The following is a 23025-nucleotide window of genomic DNA, read 5'->3' on the forward strand; positions in this document are numbered from 1 at the left end:
ATCGCTTTGCCGTCTCTCCCTCCATTCTCGTCCACCCAAGTCGAGCTGCCGTCTCTCCCTCTGGCTTGCTTGCCCGTCGTGCTGCCGTCCCCACCCCTGGCTCGCTCACCTGAGTTGCACTGCCGTCTCTCGCCCCCCCCCTCACCAGCCCAAGTCGTGCTGCCATCACCCGCTTGCCTGAGTCATGCCATAGTCTCTCCCCCTCCCCGGTTGCACACCTGCCCGAGTCGTGCTGACATCGCTCTCTCCAACAAACCCCCCCACCCCAAACTGCTGAACCAGCATCAGGGAAATTGTTCCTGCTCGATTCCCCTGCCCTGGTGCTAGTACAGCAGTTTCAGCTGCATGGAGGATTATGGGTGACGACGACAGCCATTGATCCCACATTGAGCGGTCTCTGGGCCGACGAAAGCGTCCTGATGCTGGATGGACGTTAGTATACGGCAATTCGGAGATGCTGACAAAATAGCGGAATGACACGGGATATTCCGTGAGTTGGGCAAGGGACATGTTTGACAGATAGGGGTACTTTTAAAGAAATGATACCACTAAATGGTTATATGGTTATAGTTAATGAGCAATGCAGAACGCGATGGGGTACACGGGAGGTGAGCGAGGGTCACACCGGGTTGCGTTTGGTGCCAAACTCCATCTTTGATAGGCAGATGTCATCTACCGAAAAAGTGCCAGTCTCTGGAGGATGCCCGGTTTTCTGAATCCCAGATCAAAGGTAGTTTATTCAACAAGTTGTATTTTATGGAGTATTGCAGGGGATCAGTACTTTCGCCTCAGCCATTTACAATCAGCTAGCACTTTCAAGACAAAGGGTTAACACTGGAAAAGCAAGGATTTTTAATGAGAGGCCAAAAGTTCCGAGCATACCTTCAATTAATTCCATACATTCATTAGAACGTGTGAGTGAAATGTGATTGATTGCCAGCAGGAAAATACATTATTTATGACTCTTTAGTTCAAGTAGATTTATTTTTTATAATGTCACTTGTATTTCACACACACCCCTGTCAACACTTTCATATAAATAACATACTGTTTCTTAGCAAACTGCAAGCAGAGGTCAAGGACAAGAGTGTAAAATCATTCACTCATGTCAAATCACTCTTGTAATACTTCCGTAAATCTTGCGAGCAAGATTCTTAGTTTACCTTAAGAAGGAAAATGAAAGGGAAGGGGAAGGAAACTCTAGAGCAGCCAAGCTTCTCTGTGTTATTGAAGAAAGTTCCTTGCTCATTGAAAGTTTTAGCTTTGCCATGGCCTTCCACACAAGGGAAGTTGCTGAGCTCATTTCTAGAGGGAGTATCTTTTGCCAGGATAGTTAGCAATAGGGCAAGTTTAATCACACCTAAAAGCGCATTAAAACCAAACTCCCAGTTTGCAACATTTGCATTCTCTCTTTTGGGATGCCTTCCTGGGAGTGAGCATCTTGAATGGGCAGGGCACAGAAGGTCAGTCCGAATGTGGGCATTGGTGTGGATAGCCAGAAAAGTTGGCTTGGACATTGTGAGCCAAGAGATTTCACACTCTATGAAATAACTGGACAAGTTCTCTCTATTGGACATGGCATTCTCCCCTGAACTGAATTCAGCAGAATGATTAATTTAGTGTATCCGATAGACTCTCTGTTGGTCGTAAAACCGTTATAATATTGGAAATATTCATGGTGAGGTTATTACTTTCTTCTGTACTACAGCTGCTTGTAACTCAGTGAGTCATTCCCCCATCACTGACAATCAGCCCCAGTCAGCCCTTAGCCATCGTCACAGTCTGAATTAGACATTCTGCAACCTCAGGGCCCAATTTAACCCTAACCCGAGCCTCTTGCACCAAATCACTGCCTTTATAAGAAACAACTTGCCTAACTCTGTAGTGTCTGCCCTCTCCACCCCAACTAAAAACTACCTTCTGATGACCTAGGCCCTTATTACAAGAGTAGACTTGACTGTGTCTGTGCTACCTTTCACCTGTGCTCATCCAAAACTTTTCTGAATGAATCCCACTCAAATCACATCCCATTTAGTCAGCACACCTGTGATTTTTGAACTAGATTGAAGGCTATTTCAAGAGTTCTTAACTGTCTGTTTAAAACACCCACCTCCCCAAGAAGTGGCACCACGGACAGTGAGAATGATGAACAACCAAAGGATCTGCTCACACTAACCATTTGAGACTCTCATATGTACAAAATAACATTTATTTATATGTATACTTAAAATACTTGTCCTGCATATTTGGCTGTATGTGTGTTATATCTGGTTGTGTGTCTGCATGTTTTGAACCGAGAACTGGAGAACGCTGTTTTATAGCACCTAATAGCCTGAATACGTCTGGGATTGTCTGATCTCGGAAGTTAAGCAAGCTCAGGACTTGGAGGGGAGACCGCCTAAGAAAACACCAGGTGCTGTAGGTTTCTGTGAGGGCGCTGGACAAAATGGTGACTCTCTGTCTGCCTTATGGTAGACAAAAATCAAAGAATTTCATGTATGTTGGATTCTAATTGTAGTATTACATAACAATAAACTTGACTTGAATGTCTCCCATCCTGTGTCACCTCCTCCGGCACAACAACCACTGAGAACCCTGCAATTTTCCAACACTAGCCCTTTTGTCCATCCTCCACCTGCTTTGCTCCACTATTGGAGGCCATGCATTCAGCTCTTTGGATTTAAGCTGTGATCTTTCCTTCCATCTCTTTCCAACTCCTATCTCTGCCTCTGAGCTCCTTAAAACATTACAGAGCCAAACTTTTAGTGACCTATCCAATTATCTTTTTTGATATAAAATTAGATCTCTTTCATGATAGAGGTAAGAGAGGTGGGGGAGTAGCATTACTGGTCAGAGATGGTATCATGACTATAGAAAGAGAGGACACTGCTGAGGAAGTTTCCACTGAAACAGTGTGGGTGAAAGTTAGAAATAGAAATGGAACCATCACTTTACTAGGACTAATCTAAAGCCCCACAAGTAGCCCTCGGGACACCGAGGAGAAGATAAGTAGGCAGATTTTGGAATGGTCCATGAAATACAGGGTTGTTGTTATGGGAGATGTCAACTTCCCTGATATTGACTAGCACTTCCTGACTACAAAAGGGATAGATGGGACTGAATTTGTCAAGTGTGTTCAAGAACAATTCCTGACACAGTATGTGGATCAGCCAATGAGAGGGGAGACCATTCTGGATCTAATTCTGGGTAATGAACCTGGTTAGGTGGCACACCTCCCAGTGGATGAATACTTTGCTGAGCTTTAGCATAGGTATGGGTAAGGATAACAGTAGTCAAAATAGGAACGTGTTTAATTGGGGAAGCACTAATTACGATGGGATGAGGCAGGAACTAGCGAGAGTAAATTTGAAACAGATGTTCAAGGGAGAAAGCACAAAACTACTGTGGAAGAAGTTTAAGACAGTTATGCTTGGTTTAGCATAAGTTTGAGCCACTGGGACAAGGAAAAGGGACCACGGTTGACAAAACAGATGAGGCAGCCAGTCAAGATGAAGAAGGAAGCAGACATTAGATATAGGAAGCAGGAAAGAAGAAGGATTCATGAGAAGTTCAGTATATGTTAGACAGGGAGGAACTTAAGAAAGGACTTGGGAGAGCTCGAAGGGGGCACGAAGGATTAACGTGAACTGCAAGGTGCATATGTAAAGAACAGAATAATGACAAGAACGAAGATGGACAATGTTGAGATTAAGGAAGAAGTAGTGATGGATCTATATTGATTAATGACCCCGGGGCCGGATGCGATATGCTCCAGATTGCTGTGGGAAGTGAAGGAAGAGATACTTGGGGCAGAGGCTATGATCTTTGACTCCTTGTTGGCCACAGGGGAGGTACCAGAGGAGGAGAATGGCATTTGTGATCCCCTTATTTAAAATAGGTAATAGGGAGAATCCTGAGATTTATAGACTGGTGAGTCTTATATCAGGGGTGGGCAAACTATTGGAGAGAATTTTTAAGGATAGGACCCATGAGCATTTGTTGGAGTTCAGCTGACTCAGAGATAGCATGGGTTTGTGAAGGGCACATCGCGCTTCATGAGTTTTTTTGAGGAGGTAACAAAGGAAATTGATGAGGGTAGATGTTGTCTATATGGATTTTAGTAAGGAATTTGACAAGGTCTTCCATGAGAGACTCATTCAGAAAGTCATGTGGCATGGGATCCATGGAACCTTGGTTGTGTGGATAAAAAAAATTGGGTTGCATGTAGAGAGTAGTAGTGGAAGGAAAGTATTTGGTCTGGAGGTCAGTGACTAGAGTTCTTTAAGAAACTGTTCTGGAACCCTTGCTCTTTGAGACCTTTATAAATGACCTACATGAAGAAGTGGAAGGATAGGTTAGTATGTTTGTGGATGAAATGAAGGTTGGAGGAGTTACAAAAGGATATAAACAGGATGCAGAGTTGGGTGGAAAAGTGGCAAATGGAGTTCAATCTGGATAAATGTGAGGTAATACATTTTGGAAGGACAAACCAGACAGCTGGGTACAGGGTTAATTGTCAGGAGTGTGGATGAACAAATCCATACATCAATGTTGCAGTGCAGGTTGATAGTATAGTTATGAAGGCCTATGGGACATTGGCCTTTAGTAATAGGGGGATTGAGTTCAGGAATCTACAAATCTCTGGAGAGACCACACTTGGAGTATTGTGTTCAGTTCTGGTCACCTCATTATAGGAAGGATGAGGAAGCTATGGAGAAGGTGTAGAGGAGATTCACTGGGATGTTGCCTGGATTGGAAAATAAGTCTTATGAGACAAGGCTAGCAGAGCTGGGACTTTTCTCTTTAGAGCGTAGAAAGATGAGAGGAGACTTGATAGAGGTTTACAAGATTATGAGAGGCATAGTTAGGGTGGACAGTCAGCGCCTTTTCCCCAGGGCAGGAATAGCAAACACCAGAGGACAAGTGTACAAAGTGAAGGGAGGGAAGTTTAGGGGAGACATCAGGGTCAAGTTTTTTTTTTTACACAGAGTTGTAAAAGATGGTGGTGGAGGCTGAAACATTAGGGGCATTTATGAGACTCTTAGGTACATGGAATAAAAAAAGAGGGTTATGGGGCAGGGAGGGTTTAAAGGAATATATAGGTGAGCACAACCTCGAGGGCCGAAGGGACCGTACATTGCTGTAGTGTTCTATGATCTTAAACATTTGGTCAGACACAGATTATTTCAAAACAATTTTCTAAAAGGATGGAAATAGCGACACAATTCTAAAGGGAGCAAAGTGTATTCATTATTTAATGTTTCATTTTGAGATGCAGCATGACAACCAGCCTGCGCTGCCCATATACCAATTAACTCAATAATCCTGTATGTTTTTGGAACATAGAAAGCAGATGAATTGAAGGAAATCTTCATGGACATGGAGAGAAGGTACAAACTCCTTACAGACAGGCGGATTTAAACACTAGTTACTGGCAATGTAATAGTGTTCGGCTAACCGTTCCACCCAATGGACGCGATAGATTTGATCAGGGCAGTGAAATGGTGGATGACCATACATACTGATTGTGGAGGAGGGATCAATGTTCTGCGCTGATTGTCTTACTTTTATTTTGTGTTATGTGTATAGTAAAGGGGAAAAACAGGGTGATCACTTCAAGAATTTTAAATACAGCATGGATCAACTGTCAATACACTTTAGCCATGAAGTAGAATTTAAGTTGAAACTTGAACCTTATAAACCATTTCCATCTGCGCAATGTGATATTTCTATTTCACAAATGCATCTTGATGTCTCTTGTCTGGATGACATTGACCAATCTTGGCTTTGAGTAGTTTTCTGCTCTGAGCTTAAGCTAACTAAGAACTGACCCAATCAGGCATCACACATCACTCTTTCAAGTTGTCCAGTGTTATGCATATTTCTGCTGCTATCTTAGCCTGGTTGAAGTTGTCTTTGCGCAGATGGAGAAGAATGAGATGAGAGTAGAAGCCTGTCACTGTTGCATTGTTCAATAGAATAGCCTCAGACTACGGGTGGAAGCAATGTAGAGAGATGCTGAATGGACACCTCATTAACATTCAAAACACCAATCCTGGCAGATCAGTTGAGACCACACACACACACACACACACACACACACACACACACACACACACACACACACACACACACACACACTGAAATCCTTACACATAGACAACCACACCACTTGCACGTTTAGAAACGCACTACAGTGTCGTCATAGATTGGTGATTAGGACAGTACTGTAGCTGATTTTTTTCTGCCAAGGCTAGTAAAACTATTCCAGCTTTTATCAGCCAGACACAGCCATGAATAGTTGAACTTGCATTGTTTACATTGACCTGTCTAGAGTCCCAGAGTGCATTGACTCCCTATGGAGTTAAACAATTAAACAAGGAAAGTCTGTAGATGTTGGCGTCAAGTGCAATACACAAATGTGCTGGAGAAACTCAGCAGGTCACGTAGCACTCATAGGAAGTAAGGGGCCAGGCCCAAAATTTTGGATACCCTTTACTTCCCATGGATTTTTAATTAAAATTTTTTTAGACATATAGAACAGTAATGGGCCATTTCGGCTCACAAGCCCGTGCCGTCCAATTACACCCAAAAGATCTACAACTCAGGTATTTTTTGCACAGTGGGAAACCCATGATCCATATCTTTACAATTTTACAAGTGAATTCTGTTTAAAGGGAGGAGTTGGATTAGATAGAGGATTTTTTTTTTTCCTTTTTATCTTTTTAAAAATTAATTAGTTAAACATGGGTTTAAATATGGTTTATCATGGATCATATATTAATTAAGATAGAATTTACCATTTGTTTATATAAAGGGATTGTTCATTTCGTCTGATCTATTTTCTATCCAGAACTATATTGGGATATATTATGAGAAAAGGATAAACTGTTGATTACCATATTTATAGAATTTGATGTCTTAAAGAAACAAGTTAAATAAACACATAGATAGTTTTTTGATTTATATTATATGTTTAATTTGTGATAAGTATATGATATGACCTGTTGTTTGTTAATTATTAGATGACTTTGTATGTAGGATTTATATATTAAACAATAAAGATATTTTAAGAAGAAAGAAAACCCACGCAGACACAGGGAAAATGTACAAACTCTTACAGACAGCGTGGGATTTGAACCCAAGTCCTGATAACTGACGCTGTAACAGCAATGTGCTAATCCCTACAGTAATGGTGTCGCCCTATGCTACATGGTCTGTTGAGTTTCTCCAGCATTTTTGTGTATTGGACTCGCTACCGAGTAAATTTCATACAATACACTTTTAGTCTTGGAATTCAATATCAAAAGTAATTGAGGCCAAAGCTCTTTGGAAGTTTCAAGTTAATGCATTAACATTTCAGTCCAATAACAAAAATACCATGGAGACTTGGCATAAAATTACAATCTCATTAAAAAAAGAAACAGAATTATTAAAAAGATTATCAGAACTGATAATTGTCTAACATTTAGAAGAGGCTGAATAACTGACATTGCATTTACCTTCCACCAATGAAGAGAGTCCTGTTTACTTTCAATATACGTTGAACATCCAGTTCATCTGAGAAGGCAGGGCTTGCTCCTGGTCCATTTCCTACGAAGACCACGCTATGTTTCACATCTGGAGAGAAAAAAAGAGGCTTCAGAATAAGCTGTTTTGATACTCATTTTCTGTTTTATGTTCTAGTGATGCTTGGTTCCATTTTCATGATTGGGAGACTAACTCTTGACACCTCTTCTATTTTACTCCTTGAGTCTAGACACATGTCTAAAGAAGTTTCATGGGGCTGAGTAGAAACAAATTAAACCTTGAGCCACATGATGAGTTGTTCAGCAAGATTAAGATGCCCATCGATGACTTGGTCAAAAGTCTCTGATGAAAACTTCAGATGTTTTCATTCGTTATAAATAACGGTCTCACCGAAAAAAAACAGAGTGACGTGGGACTTAGGAAAAATGGTGGCCACAGAGTTGAATGTGACTTTTCTGTGAATCACTGAGGGACAAGGTCATGGAAGAAGAGTTTGGGATTGGGATACCGGCATGGTGTGGGAAGGAATAGACAAGGGAAAGAATACATTCCACAGTAAAGCAGACTGGTGGCAGGAATGGGGAGGCGCCACATGATGACATCGGGTTTTGAAAAAAAAAACGAACTCTTCATATTGGTTTAGTTCTTAAGGGAGAGGTTGGGAGGTCAAACTGGTCTTTTCAATTCTGGGGCAAGGGAGTAAAACCACACGGAGAGGGGTGGTGCCACAGAAGAATTAGTCTGGAGAGGGCAATGAGGCTGGAATAGCAGTCTGACACTGTGGTTGTAATGTCATATTGCTCTGCAATGGTCACCCTCAAGACAGCACAGGCCAGGTTTCCTTGCAAATGGAGCATTTACATGGGGAACGTAAATGCGTCCAATGCTGTGACCCTTGAGATTTATTGAATTTGATGGCCCTACAAACCTAAAAATTATTGTCTCTCCACAGAACGGGTTTCAAACAAGCTTTCATTGATGGTGAAAAAGCACCAAGATCCTCTTTGCAGGGTTTAAGTAATACGTTAATAAAGAATGTGTTTCTAATTTCTGCAAGAAACCTGCACTCAAGAAGTCCCCCTTCTACCTCTGTCAGTTTCTTGATCCTATCTTCACAGTTTTAAAATCTTCTAAAACAACAGATCTCAGATATTACAATTAATAGGGCTAAAAAGTTCCTTTATAGACGAAATCTCTCTGCCTGCTTCCTCACCATTTTTTCAACATTATATCCATTTCAATTCCCTTCTCTGGGAACATATATCACAGGTACACTCTCTTCCGATGGAAGAGTAGAACCCTACTGCCATTCTTCCTCAATTTCTAATGTACTCTTTGCAATTTGAACTGTCTAGTCGGATTAACGGTGAATTTTCAAGAAAACGCATTCTTTATGCCGTACATCATGGTCTAGACCTGAATACAGAAGGCTGATTATACTGAGTAGTGCAAAGCTGTTGGGGCTGAAGAACCAATTAATTGGGGAAACCAGGACATCCATGGAGAACATCGGAGAAAAAAGTAAATTCTCCCCTACAAACTGATCAACACTAAATAAAGTGATTCGCAGCTTCATATTGAATGCCTCAGACTGGCTAACTTTGCCTCAAGGGAGGAGTTGTTAAATCAATGCTATCCATGGTCTCTCCAGAGTCTTCTCATTAAATCGGTACATCTGTTCACTGAGCTAATATAGTGCATTGCTCCACACAACAATAACAGCATTCTAAAGTATAATAACACTTAGAAGTTAGAATCAACTGCAGCCTTCACAAATGTCTGACTTTATTGGAATAACAACAATGTTTACATAACCCAAAACTAAACATGCACAGACAACTGAAGATTTCACCCCTTTTGGTTTATTGGATTAATTTACAAGGTTACTGACCAGCGATGCTGTGTACTGAATCAATTCCAAGGATAACAATCCTGAAGTGTTGTTAGGAATTGTGTGTGGGTTCACATTCCAATTGGCCCATACAGCACTCAATTATAATAACAGAACTGGCTGATGAGGATCATTTATATTCATTACAATACAGTCAAACTTTACTCAAATTAAGCTGAATTGCAAAGGCCTTTGTGTATGAAATTTCATCGTGATTTGGTGCCAAAGGTGTCACAAAGCACAATGGGGCAATTCACTGAAAATATGTTTGACCTACCGGTCGGTGTAGCTAATTTTAATAAATAAGGAAACGTGTGTACTCGTACAAATCTCTGACTTGCTCCATTTGAGGATATCTTTAGCATAGTTAAATGCTGGTTGATGAGATTGGGAGCATGGATTTTCTCTTCCCGCTTGTGCTGGGTGTGACTGGCTTACTGAAAAACAGTCCTCTGAGAAAAGTGAGCTCAGGGTTGTCACCTTAACTCTGGCCTGGTCCGCTGCTTGTTGCAACCAGCCCAGCAATGGAGTAAATACCTGTGCGAGAGGGTACCAAATGACCTCTGATCTGGGCTGAACCAGACATGTGTAAACCGATAGCAAACCCGGCCATTGTAATCAGGTCCAGTCCTGCCTTGGCCTGGCTCTCTTTCAACAACAATCGCCCTGCAGCAATCAGGACTTGGAAATCTGGATAGTATCTTTCGATTTCCTCCACCCTGGTTACCGTGACCAATTGTAACATTGCAGCTGGAGGCTTGGCTGAGATCAGGCCATGAATCAATCTTGACACCACACAGTGCTTTCACCAGTTGAGCCAATACAGGCTCCAGTTAAATTACTGAAAACATGTCAAAGGTCATCTACAGTGTAGATATAAAATATTTACGGAAATTTAATTGCAGAAGGGTTGTTAGCCCTTACTGAGTGTCCAGAATTTAATTCAATATTCAATATAGACATACTGCATGGTACAGCCCCTTTTGGTCCAAAGCCCGTGCCGCCCGATTACACCCAAACTTGGTACATTTTGAAGGGTGAGAGGAAACTGGAGCATGCTGAGGAAACCCACGCAGACACAGGAGGAACATACAAACTCCATTCAGATAGCGCCGGATTTGAACCCTGGTCACTCGTGCTGTAACAGCATTGCAATCACCGCTGCGTTAACCATGCCGCCTAAAGGCGGCAACTTCTTTTAATATCATAGTTTCCTTCAGTGGTTGGGAGAGCAATGCATTGCTTTGGTGTTGGCAATTCACACAACAGCAAACGCAAACAACTTCCACTTACAAAGTGCCTCTATCACAAATGGGAATTTTATCAAAGAATTGCTCAAATTTCAATGGGAATGAAAGAAAAGGATGTCACTGCAGCTCATCAAGGGCTTGGTGGCAGTTTCAAGGAGGGTGTTCCATGAAGGAGACGAGAGCTTTAAGAGCTTTGGGAGAAGAAATGCCTATTGTGGGCGACCCTTAGAGACCTTGTGTCTAAAATTAGGAGGATGAAGCCTGAGGGATCAAAGATCCAGAGGATGGTAGGGTGTGAGGTTACAGAGATGAGGGTAGCAGTTGGGGGAGAAGTAGTTCATCCAGTGCAGCACAAAATATGGACATGGATTTTAAAGTTAAGCAGAAATCAGCTAAAACGGCAGAGAGTCAGACCTGGATAAGATAAGGACAACAGAGTCACGCATGTGTTCACGCAGGGCAGGCGATTAGAAGCCTGGAGAATTTCAGGTTTGGTGCAGGTCAGTGCTGTTCATTAACTTCAGCTAGTGCTGTTACTAATTGGCCTCAGTGGGTATGAGCTGTGGTGGAGAAAAAATAAATTGTAAACTCGTAATTCAATTCCAATGCTGCATGTAGCTGAAGACGGAGAATGTTATTGAGACCATTGCAATGAGAGTTACTGCAGGTACCTCAGGGACAATTTTAACCCAAAGCACAAGATGGGGGAGGGGGACTTTTTTTTATAAAAAGGGTAATCCACTATTAAGCAACCAGCGTAGTTGGACCATCACCTGCTTTAGAAGTGAGACAGAAGTGTAATTATATTCTTCTTAGATTTATGGAGGGGTAAAGTCCACGTCAGCTGCAGGCTCGGTTGTGGCTGACAAGTCTGATGCAGGACAGGTAGACACGGTTGCAAGGGAAAATTGGTGGGTTGGGGTTGGGTGTTGGGTTTTTCCTCCTTTGTCTTTTGACAGTGAGGTGGGCTCTGCGGTCTTCTTCAAAGGAGGTTGCTGCCCGCCGAACTGTGAGGCACCAAGATGCACGGTTGGAGGTGATATCAGCCCACTGGCGGTGGTCAATGTGGCAGGCACCTAAAGCTCTTGGTAATTATATTAATGAGGCTGCATGTCTCATAGTTTCGGGTTCAACAGCTGTAGAAAGGAAGACGAGAGGTTCTGGAACTTCAACTGCTGTCAATTGCTGAATCACCCCACTATCCCCATGATGCCTCTTTCCTCCTCTCCAGCTCCTGGCCATGCAACATTTCACTCCTGCCAACTTCTCAAGCTTGATTGCTGCCAACCAGGAAATAAATAAAAACAATTTAAATACTATCCTGCTGTTGTGTTTGGCAGGCTGTTGGCTACTCAGTCACACGCTTATTCTTTTTTTCCTCCTCCTTAATCATGGCCGTCTTTAGTGTTTACCTTTTCCTTATTCATTTTAGGTCGAGGGCATCACTGCCAACAGAGCATGTATTGCATTATTTATTGCATGGACTGGCTTTGAGAATGGAGGTTGAACCATTAGGTTCTGTGTGGTGAAAATATTTCCAAGCTAATGTTGGTCTGGAAGTTCCAGTGCTTGTCGAGGACGGTTACGTGCCCATAGAATGGAACCTGCAGGCGGTGGATGGTCCCCTGTGCCTGATGCCCTTGTCCCTCTGTTTGTGACGGTTGTAAGGTGGGAGAACATAAAAAGGAGCTAGTTAAGCAAGCAACTTCGACACAAGGATCATTAACCAAGATCGGGCCGATGGAAGAAGATAGGACAAGAGTTAAAAAAAGATACAGGTTATTAAGAACTCCCATTTTATTTAGTGTGAGTATCACTTTAAGGGCTAGTACCGGCTGCAACCAATCACAGCTATGGAGAGACTGGGTGGCAACATCTAGTACAGATACTCTGGAGGAAGTAAAACACAGAGCTGCCATGTCAACATGTTAAAAGCTTCATTTGAGAACTTGGCTTTTTAGCAAGGAACAGCCTTCACCAGCAGTACTGGTTGTTGATAGAACAAAGGAGTCCAGGGACCATGAGATGGTACAAGCTGACTCTTGTGATGGTCACTTCAAACAAAACATTGTCCCTGTTCGTCTGTCACATTCTATTGCTTTGCAGAATTTGGATGCTACATTTATATAGAATATTTTAGTTTTGCTTTTTACAGTCTGTGTATAAATTCAAACATACAACACAATCCCTTCCCACACAAGTGTAACATCTAGAGTCTATTTTTTATCCCCCCTGACTCCTTTCCCACATACCCCCTTGCCCCGATACAGCTAAAAATAAAGTCAATTAAATTATACAGATATGAAAAACCCAAATACTGGGCGGGGGGTCAACACTAAATCGGCTCATCTTCAGCCCCAGGAAAAGGAGGAAATGAAACTGATACTTTTAAAATTTAGGAACTTGTTTCCAGATGTACCTAAGAGAATCCCAATAACTGGTCATGATGTTGATGTTGGAGATGCAAAACCTACCAAACAACATCCACATCGAATGAATGTTGAAAAGAACTGGTTGAATATTAATGGATTTTTATCGCTGTATCATTGAGAGCGAACTTACCTATGGCATCTCAGTGTGGTATAGCAATTGTTTTGTATCAGACCGTAAAGCATTTTAGCAGGTGGTGAAAACTCCCACCATCTATCAGGAACGCTGTCTGGATGGGGCGAAAGGCATCACCAAGGATGTATCACACCGAACTACGGACTTTTTACTGTTCTTCCATCGGATAGCCGCTACAAGAGCCTTGGGTCTCGCACCAGAAGCTTCAAGACGAGCTTTCTCCCTGAGGATGTGACCCTGTTGAACCTTAAGTCACAGTGCTGAGTGGTACTGCATTCATATTGTACTGTCAACACTTTTATAATTGTTTGCTTGCTGCAGGGGCAGAAATTTGTATTCGTTTATAGCACTATTTTAAAAAAAAACTTCTGGTTGGATGCTAATTTGTATTTCATTGGCTTTGTATTTTAAGTTGAATCTTACTTCTGTACTAGTTTAAGAGTCTGCATTTCAACACAGGATTTCTAAGCATGAACTTTGGAATGACTTTCCAGAATTGTACCCAAACTATAATGGTTTGGGTATCTCACCCATACGCACATGTGCACGTACATTCAGGCAGAGTTAGGGTTAATTTAAGTAACATGTTATATTATCAGTGGTTACCAATAAATATTTTTTTTAAAAGAAAACTAAGATTGTCTTGGAGAATTTCTATTGCTGCTGGTCAGCGATGTAACAAGGTGTGCACTTAATTACTAGCGATTCCATTGTAGCAGTGCATCTACCAATTAGCATCACCTGGCCTGATCACATATCTGTTTGACAATTCTGCTCAGAATCGCACTAGAAAGTAATATTTTTGTACACCGTATAGATTTAAAACTACACAGATCACTGAATGGAACAAACATAATCAGCACCTTTCCAGATTAGGTTATGCGCAGAAAGAACTTTAAATAAGTGCTGATCATTAGTATTTTCTGACTGTGACTCTGAGGAGGCAGGTTCAAGGGATGAACTGAAACAAATCTAACAAACAACATTAGAATCTCTTGTCCAAGTGCAATTCTTCCTGCTACATACGGCAACTAAAAGCCCAATTCCAGCTTGAACCAGCATGCGGTTTATCCTTTAAGAACACTGACTGTGTTCTATCTTTGTAATCCTATTCCATTCCCAGCAGCAGTTCTGCCATGGGTCAACAGGGGACAGGGAGGTCAAGAGAAACCATACTGCCCTATTGTGGGCCTCAAAACTGTTCCCACCCTTTAAATGTGCCGAGAACTTGTGCATATTTAAACAATTCCTGCAGTATTTCTGTCATTCTTCCATGCTACCTATTATAGCTTTCTTGCTGATGTTTGTAATATATTTGCTTTAACTGTCGTGGATTTTGTTAGACGATCTATGAAGTCCTTAAATTTAACAGATGTATTTGCCAAAGCTACCACAGAAACAAAGATTCACTTCAATGTGGAACGCTATCCCTGGAGGTCAGGACTCGTTGCTGTTGAGTGAGCACCTTCCCATAGTTCATCATGCAAATATAAATATCAGTCGATGATAGACAAGCTCTGTTAGCAATTAAAAGATTTTAGTTTATGAATTCAAGGGGTCATTTTTGCAAAGTCATGCAGGGTGGTCCACACAGGGGAACTGAAGGACCAATGTGGACAATGAGTTAAGGTCAAGCACTCATCCCTTAACAATTTAAGCCAACAACTAGGGCAAAGGAAAGGAAGGTGTGACTGTCTGTTACTTCTATGCATGATTAATTGTTCTTCCAAAGGGCTATTCCTGGAGTGGCAGTTTCTTTCTGTAGGGACGGGGACATTTTGTTTCTGCTTTTAGTTGTTAAGTTAAAGAGCGAATTAGTGCATTCGCATTTCTGGTTGCATTTAAAGCCAGAGTTACATTTTATGAGATCTTCTGAACTCTTTCCCCTCATCTCTTATGGAGATGCAGAATAAATCAGGTCAGGTTTCTACCCATTACCATGCAATGACTCCTAATGGGAAAGGGTATGGAGGTGGATGAAAAAGAGGGTCAGGCTTGGCAGGGATAACCTAACATCACTCTCTCCTCTTCAACATAGTGAAAATGTTATTTTTGTGCACAGTATGGAGAAGATGCTGACAGAGATGTCCTCCTTAAAGCTATGCCTCACCACATGTCAGAACCTTTAAAACTGTAGCCAAAGCACACACTATACACACACACACACACACACTCTATTTTAGGTTTGAGCCTGGCTGTTTTATTTGTCTTACACACAATACATCATCCACTGAGTGGGCTAATATCTTTTGGCCTCCCTGAAATTCACTATATAATATTCCACTGTGTACTTACAGTCCGCTGACCCAGTGCTGAGAGGTCCACTGTCATCTGGGAAAGAGGCTTCAGACAGTCCAGTCAACAGCAAGAAGATTAGAAAGGTCAACGACTTCATGGTGAGAGAGGAAATATGGCCTTCTTCAGAGATGTCTAGGGTAAAGGACACATAAATCACAGGGTTAGCACAAGAGGCTCCAAGATAATTTTAAGTTAGAGACCTGGTTATTCCCAGGACGAGCTTATTTAATGAGGTATGTGTACAGCACTCTGGCTTATCAAGCTTTCCAGTAACAAGTTTTAATTCTGAGAGGAGACCAAGCACAGAGAGTGGAAATATACTCAAAGATATGTTGATAACCAAGCATGGCAAGTTTGTGAACCTCTCTGTGATCAAGTATAATGCTGAGGGAACAAAAGATCTTAACAGAGGTAGGCCTGGAAACCTACTCTAGGTGGTAAAAAACAAGCATTTGATTGCATTTTAATATACCATATATACAAGTGTAATCATGGAATTTTGTGGACCAATTTTTAGGGTAACATTTAGGGAGTTGACTATTACTTGCGTACTACTTTTGACCGTGGTAAGAACCTGCATTGTTTGGGACGTCAGAAACTCGGATGGGAGGCTGGGACCAGGTGCTAAGTCCTGGGAGTTGGATGGGTGGTGGGCAGCCGGGACTGGGTGGTAAGTCCGCGTTCAGTGCGCCAGGAGCTTGGATGGGCGGGCGTCTAGGGTTCCAAGAGCTCAGAGAGACAGGTGGTTGGGGTATTGGGCACTCAGATGGGTGGGGCCAAAAATGGGGGGGGGGGGTTGTCTTTTACGCACAATATATGGAAAACAGCAAATATTTAGTCCAAAAATAGGGGGGGGTGTCAACTTTTACACGGTATCAACTATTACAAGTGTATATATGGTAAATCCAATTTTGATTCTATTCTTAAGGAATTAAGTTCATTAAGTATAGATTGCAAAGACCAGTGCTGGTTAATTTAGCTCAATTTTCTTTTGTTTTACAAAATTACTGTAAAGAAAGTTTACAGCTTTTAAGTTGAAGAAAAATACAGACACTGGGGATATGGTTGTTGATCCTGCCATGTGGGAAAGGCACTTAATGTGCTCTGAAAATGTGTGTGCTGGACATGGGACAGTACAAATCGAGGAAAAAGCAGTGTAATCTGTCCAGCTGTGTCCATAAATGCAGCCAGCAAACCAAATGCTGTGCATATCTGCCATCCAATGCCACACTCTACATGTGAATAGTAGGCTGGCTGCCATGGTGAAACCCTCCAGTAATATTATTTGGTACTCCTTTACTGCTTGGTTCTCCACTGTGTAAGCTTCTAACTGAGCACTGTTGGCCCTTAAACACGCTCTGTGTAGACACAGCATTTTCTGAACCCGTGTGCGGACACAGGGTCAAAATCTTGGAACTGTGAGAGAATATATATTTCATGGATTCCAAGTTCAAAAAGAGAGCTCAATATCACCTTTTCAAGGATAAAAATAGATGAGGATTGCTTGTGATGCCCATATCTCAATTGCAAATTAAAAAGATATTGAAGCTGGGTGGCTATTTGACTTCATAGGGAATCAAATGGCACTTTGAGACTTTTCTTGTTTAATTTAGAGATACAGCACGATTACAGGCCGTTCCGTTCAAAATACACCCACATGACCAATTAACTTACTAACCCCAAATGCCAATAGAACACAGCAGGAAAGCGGATCATCCGAAGGCAACCCACGAAGGTCATCAGGACATCGTGCAAACTCCTTACAGAGGTCACAGACAATGGCGGATTCGAACCCGGGTTGCTGGTACTGAAATAGCACTGCACTAACCGCAACGTTAACCATGCCGCTCTGCATGATTCAAACACTAACTTAAGCTAAGGTTAATGATCCTGGCTGGTTATCTTCCCCCTCCCCACCTCAGGTGACTGCAGTTAAACGCAAGGCCACACCTGCTGTCATCCAAGCCAAATAAAAACAAGGATCAAGCCTGGGAGTGATAGGATCAACAGCTGAGCTATCTTAGGGTTCTCATGTGTGTTAACGTTCAGCAAAAGCACATAGTTGATCAACTAATTAAGCCAAGAATGAAAAAGAGCACCACATTTTCTGAAAGCATACACTTCAGCTTCTAGATTCAATGGGGAATTGAATGGTCGGATAATCAACCATTTTTAGCACTTACATTGTCTTTTCCCTAATTTCTTCTGGTAATTTTTGGTTTCATCTCCTATTTGCAACAATCCCAGACAAATCTTGCAATTTCTTGCACCCTCCTTCCACCACCACTTTGGTTTTTCAATCTCTCCTGGATTCCTCCTTGTGACACTCATCCCTTTTATGCTCTGTTTTGCATTTTAACTTTCTGCACAACTTAAGACATTTTTATCTCCAATTAAATTTCCAGTTCCACTGAAAATCATTGACTTAAACATTTTTTCCTGAACGCCCTGACCTGCTGAGTGTTTTTAGCATTTTCTGATTTTATCTCGACAGATTTTTTTCAGAATTTTACTTTTTGAATAAAAGAAGCACTCACTGTCACCCTATCCAATCCTCCTGACCATCTCTCCCCTCATGTAGTTCTGTAGCAAGATGCACTATAAAGGGTTTAACTGATGTATCCTGACAAGTGACGGTTTTTGGTTAAGATGTTATACTAATGGCTCCACACCCATAGTCGAGGCTAACAGTCTTGCTGAGGGGAAAATGGGGTTGAAGAGGTGAGGGAATGGGGCAGTGGTTTGGGGGGGGGAACAAAATTCTAAGTGTGGGAAATCAGGATGCTCTTCTGACCCACAAACTCCCATCTGACCCACAAGCTCCCTGTGACCCCTTTGGTCAGTGCTTTATCATCTGTTGAGAACAAAGGATTCTGCTTTGAAAACTTGATCTTACAGGAAGGAGTAGATAATCCAAACCATCAAAAAGAGGGGCAATCGGGAGGGAGGAAAAAAAAGATCTAACTCTCAAAATGTTCATTGTTAATTGAATTTCAATACAAGAGCCTCCTTTAAGTGACTGTGTTTTACTGTTTGTGATAATACAGATCTATCACCAATGTACATAGTGTATATAGTTACTGTATCTAGACTGTGCTTACAGCGATTGGCTGAGAGCTAAGCCACACCTATTGTCTGGGCCTTAAAGGGTTGTGTCCCTAGCCAGGTCGGATCATTCCGGACTGGTCGGCCACCTGTGAAGAGCTCCGGTCTTTTGCTAATAAAAGCCTTGGTTTGGATCAACAAGTCTTTGGTTCTTTCGACGAGCTCTACACTGTTCACAGGCGGTGCTTAAGCAGTGAAAGAATAGCATGTTTCACCTCCAAGTCATGCAAAGAAAACCCTAAAAATGCAGAAGCTAGAAATCTGAAATAAAACAAAAACTACTGGAAACACTCAGCAGTTCAGGGAGCATTCGTGGAAAGCAAAATGGAGCTAACACCCACTGCCTAAGCACTGCCAGCTTTTCTGTTTACATTTTGCAAGTATCACCAGAATTCTTCGCATTATATCATCATGGTTTGCATTTGGTAACGAGCCATTGAGAGCTTTATGTAACAAAAAATACAGCAGATGCAAAGTCAGTCTGAATTTCTCTCAGCAACCCCTGATTTTGTCAATAACAGATTCCTGCCACAACATGGGTCAGCAGGCAGATTTACGCTGATTCTGGGCTACCTCATATTCCCCAATAAAATACGTGTGTAAGGCAAGTTTGGCCAGGCCAACTTATACAAGGCAGAAAGAAATACCACTTTGGTGCTGATATGAAGACTGGCTGACCATATGTTCCAGCTGAAGAAAATGGCTGAAGGAGTGTGGAGAGAGAAAATAAGACAAATACATGGGGGGGAAAAAAGAGAATTTAACATCAAGCTTAATATTTCGGCTGTTCTCAGCTGGTGGTCTACAATCAGCTGTTCAAAGGAAACCAGTTGACCAGAAACAAACCCAAGGGTTTCTTTGTGGAAGAAGAATAACATTAGGGATGGTTTCAAACCGGATGAATTAGAGTATCCTGCAATGCTGGACGTGTGTCATATGAAGAGATCACAGTGCCCCGAGCTAGTGAAGTGAATTCAGTACCAATAATTTCTTCTTGATAATGGGGACATGGCTCATTGGCCGAGGGGGCAATTGGATTCAGGTGCCATGGCTCCAATCTGTCTGTGTGCAATTGCTGCCTAGGCTCACACGTGATGAATGGCAACTCTGGCAATTTAACAGAGGGTGGCTGACACTCATGAATCTGTATCTCAGCATGGGCTAGAGCCTTCAGGAGAGCAGAGAAAGAAAAGTGACAGGAATAACATGGGGAAATGTATGTTTTGTTGCTCAGGACATGCATTCAAATTTAACTCCCCCTTTGTAAATTACATACAGGAAAATAAATGCACTGTTTTCCTCAACTATTTTTCGAGAGGTTTATTAATATTCAACAAACCACTGAGACATTTCTAACCCAAGTGCTAATATTATTTTTCCTGTTGCTAAATTTTAAAACCTGAACTTCACTCAGAATAGAAAAATCTTGCGTACTAGAAGAAATTAGGCCTCAAACAGATCTTTATCCAAGTTGAATGAACACTATCTCTTCCTGTTTCCAATTCTCTCTTTCTTATGGGGCATTATCTCTCTCTTGCTGATGTTCGGCTGAGGAAGAGTGTGGCATCCGATCCCATCCTCTGCTGTGGCCGTTGCTCACAACATCACTTTTGTTAGTCATATATATCAATAATCTGGATGATAATGTGGTAAATTGAATCAGCAAGTTTGTAGGCGACAGTAAGACTAGAAGCGTGGTGGACAGCGAAGAAGGTGTTCAAAGCTTGCAGAGGGATCTGGACCAGCTGGAAATATCCGATGTTGCATTTAGGAAGGGCAAACCAAAAAAGGATGGACATGGTAAATGGTAGGGCACTGAGGGATCTAGGAATAAAGATGCACGATTCCCTGAAAGTAGTGTCACAAGTGGATCAGGTTGTAAAGAGAGCTCTTGGCATATTGGCCTTCATATATCAAAGTATTGAGTGCAGAATTTGAGATGTTATAGTATAAGACATTAGTGAGGCCAAATTTAAGAGTATTGTGTGCAGTTTTAGTCATCTAACTACAGGAAAGATATCAATAAGATAGAAAGAGTGCAGAGAAAATTTACGAGAATGTTGCCTGGACTTCAGTAACTGAGTTACAGGGAAAGGTTAAACTGGTTAGGACTTGATTCCCTGGCGCATAGAAGAATGAGGGGAGATTTGATAAAAGTATTTAAGATTATGAGAGGGAGAGACAGAGTAAATATAGATAAGCCTTTCCCACTGAGAGTAGGTGAGATACTGGAAAACAAGGGCTAAGGGTGAAAGGGGAAAAGTTTAGGTGGAACATGACGGGGAATTTGTTCACACAGAGTGGTGGGAGTGTGGAAAGAGCTGCCAGCTGAGGTGGTAAATGCGGGCTTAATTTTAACACTTAAGAAGAATTTGGTCAGGTATGTGGATGGGAGAGGTATGGAGGGCTATGGACTGGGTGTAGGTCAGTGGGTCTATGCAAGGTTCAGCATAGACTAGAAGGGCTGCAGGGTCCTGTTTCAGTGATGTAGTGTTCTCTGGTTCGAGATTCTTCATCTCTTGGCCATTTATATATGCTGGTGTTGGTGGCGTAGGTGCAGCAATGAAGGAGTGAAGACCTGTTTGGTGCTCTCTTCACCCAGGGCCATGAAAGGCAAGAGCAGGAATCTCGGATGAAATTCTTCTCCCATTCTTGCGTCACTGAGGCTCATTGGTAAATCCATGCTAATCACTCAGTTAACTCAGCACAGTTTAACTAGGAGATCCCCGGTAGTTTGGTGAACGTTCCCTCCAACTGACTGGAATTTTTAGCAGATGGAAATGGTACCCTAATTCCACAGGGCACTTAACACATGATGGGGCTGAAACATTTATAATGGAGCTGCTCAGATGTCAGCACCAGATGTTTCAATGTAACATTAACCCTTAGTCCACAATTAATGGGTTTACTTGGCTACTCTACTCTTCTCCTGGGTCTGTAAAAGTTCCTGTGTCTCCATTGCCAGTTTTTCCATTTTATGCAGGAGAAAGGCATCCTGGGAGCTTTTCTGATTCTCCGTTAACCATGTCTGCAAGTCTATTCTGATTGCAGCTAGTCTGATCAGCAGGCATACCAATGAGAAAAACTCTTGTTTCTCTTTCCACATACATCATCTGTCCTTCTGAGCGTTTATGGCATTTTTCCATTTTATTTCAGATGTGCAGCATTTACAGTTCATTTTGATTTTCATAATTTGGAATCCAACTTGTTAAAGGCACTTGATGCTTCCCAAGATGATGGAGGATGCTACATTTGGCGTAGCGGTTAATGCAACGCTGATGCAGCGCCAACGGCCATGATCGGGGATTGAATCCCATGCTGTCCATAAGGTGTTTGTACATTCTCCCTTTGTCTGCGTGGGTGCTCCAGTTTCCCCAAAACGTACCGGGGATGTAGATCAATTGGGTGTAATTGGGCGGCATGGGCTCATTGGCCGAAAGGGCCTGTTACTGTGCTACATGTCTACATTTAAATTTAAATAAATTTAAAATCATTTCAAATAAACTGTAGATGCTGGAAATCTGAAGTAATACCAGAAAATGATTGAAATGCTCAGCACCTATGAAAAGAAAGTCTGAGTGAAAGTCTTTGAATGGCATGATGCAAAGTTCCCTGACTTGAAACATTAAATTTGATTCTCTTTCCACAAATACTGCCTGACCTATGTATCCAACCTCATTTTAAGACCAATTTTCAACAGTAAATTTTCTTCCAACTCTAAAATGGGTCCTAAAGTCACTCTGATTTTTTTTGAGGCTTACACAGAAGGATCCCAGGTATAGCAAAGCAGATTTTTTAAAAAACGAATTCATCAATGGTTTCTTAAGCTCCTGAAGAAAGCATTGCCGGCCAGGACACCAAGAAAATATGCTCACTGATTGCAAGAGCCATGGAATCTTTGACATCCAGTGAGTGGAGGGAGTCAAGGAGCTGGCCTTCCACTGATCACTGTGGAGTGGCCTCGGATGCATGTGAGTGAGGCCAAGACCACAAAAGACTGATGAGTACATGAAAAAAAAAATCAGACTGGACGTAATTCACAGTAAAATAAATAGTGCAGAGAAACAGAGGAAAGCTGAAATGCACAGATATAAATAAACGGCAGGCGCTATTGGGAAAAACAGACGAAAGGGAGGAAGAAACCATATCGTAAAATAGCAACTATCAGTTCTTTAACCGAACAGTGCAGCAATTCTTAAAGAGATACACAGCAAACAATCTATTTTCTTCATAAACATGAAGGAACAAAATCTGATATTCTAGCAGCTTTCAAGAGATGCCTTGGAAGATTGCGTTCTAGGGCTGGTCCTTGTGGAATGCCCAGACTGCAGGGCTGAAGAGTCGATGGTTGGATACTGGACACGGGGCACATATACTAAGTCTTGA

At 41.9% G+C, this 23025-nt stretch overlaps 1 protein-coding gene across 3 annotated transcripts in view; it reads right to left on the reverse strand.

The window, feature by feature from the left end:
* The window catches only part of LOC138759042 (semaphorin-6B-like), a 480615-nt gene that overhangs the window by 223598 nt on the left and 233992 nt on the right, over window positions 1–23025 (reverse strand). For all 3 annotated transcript variants that reach the window (XM_069928857.1, XM_069928854.1, XM_069928856.1), the window contains 2 exons: window positions 15532–15666; window positions 7503–7620 (listed from right to left, as the gene is read on the reverse strand). In XM_069928857.1, the coding sequence (XP_069784958.1) occupies window positions 7503–7620; window positions 15532–15666 (253 nt within the window). The remainder of the gene's footprint in view (window positions 1–7502; window positions 7621–15531; window positions 15667–23025) is intronic.

Source organism: Narcine bancroftii, chromosome 3 (assembly GCF_036971445.1).
Source record: "Narcine bancroftii isolate sNarBan1 chromosome 3, sNarBan1.hap1, whole genome shotgun sequence".
Lineage (NCBI taxonomy): Eukaryota > Metazoa > Chordata > Chondrichthyes > Torpediniformes > Narcinidae > Narcine > Narcine bancroftii.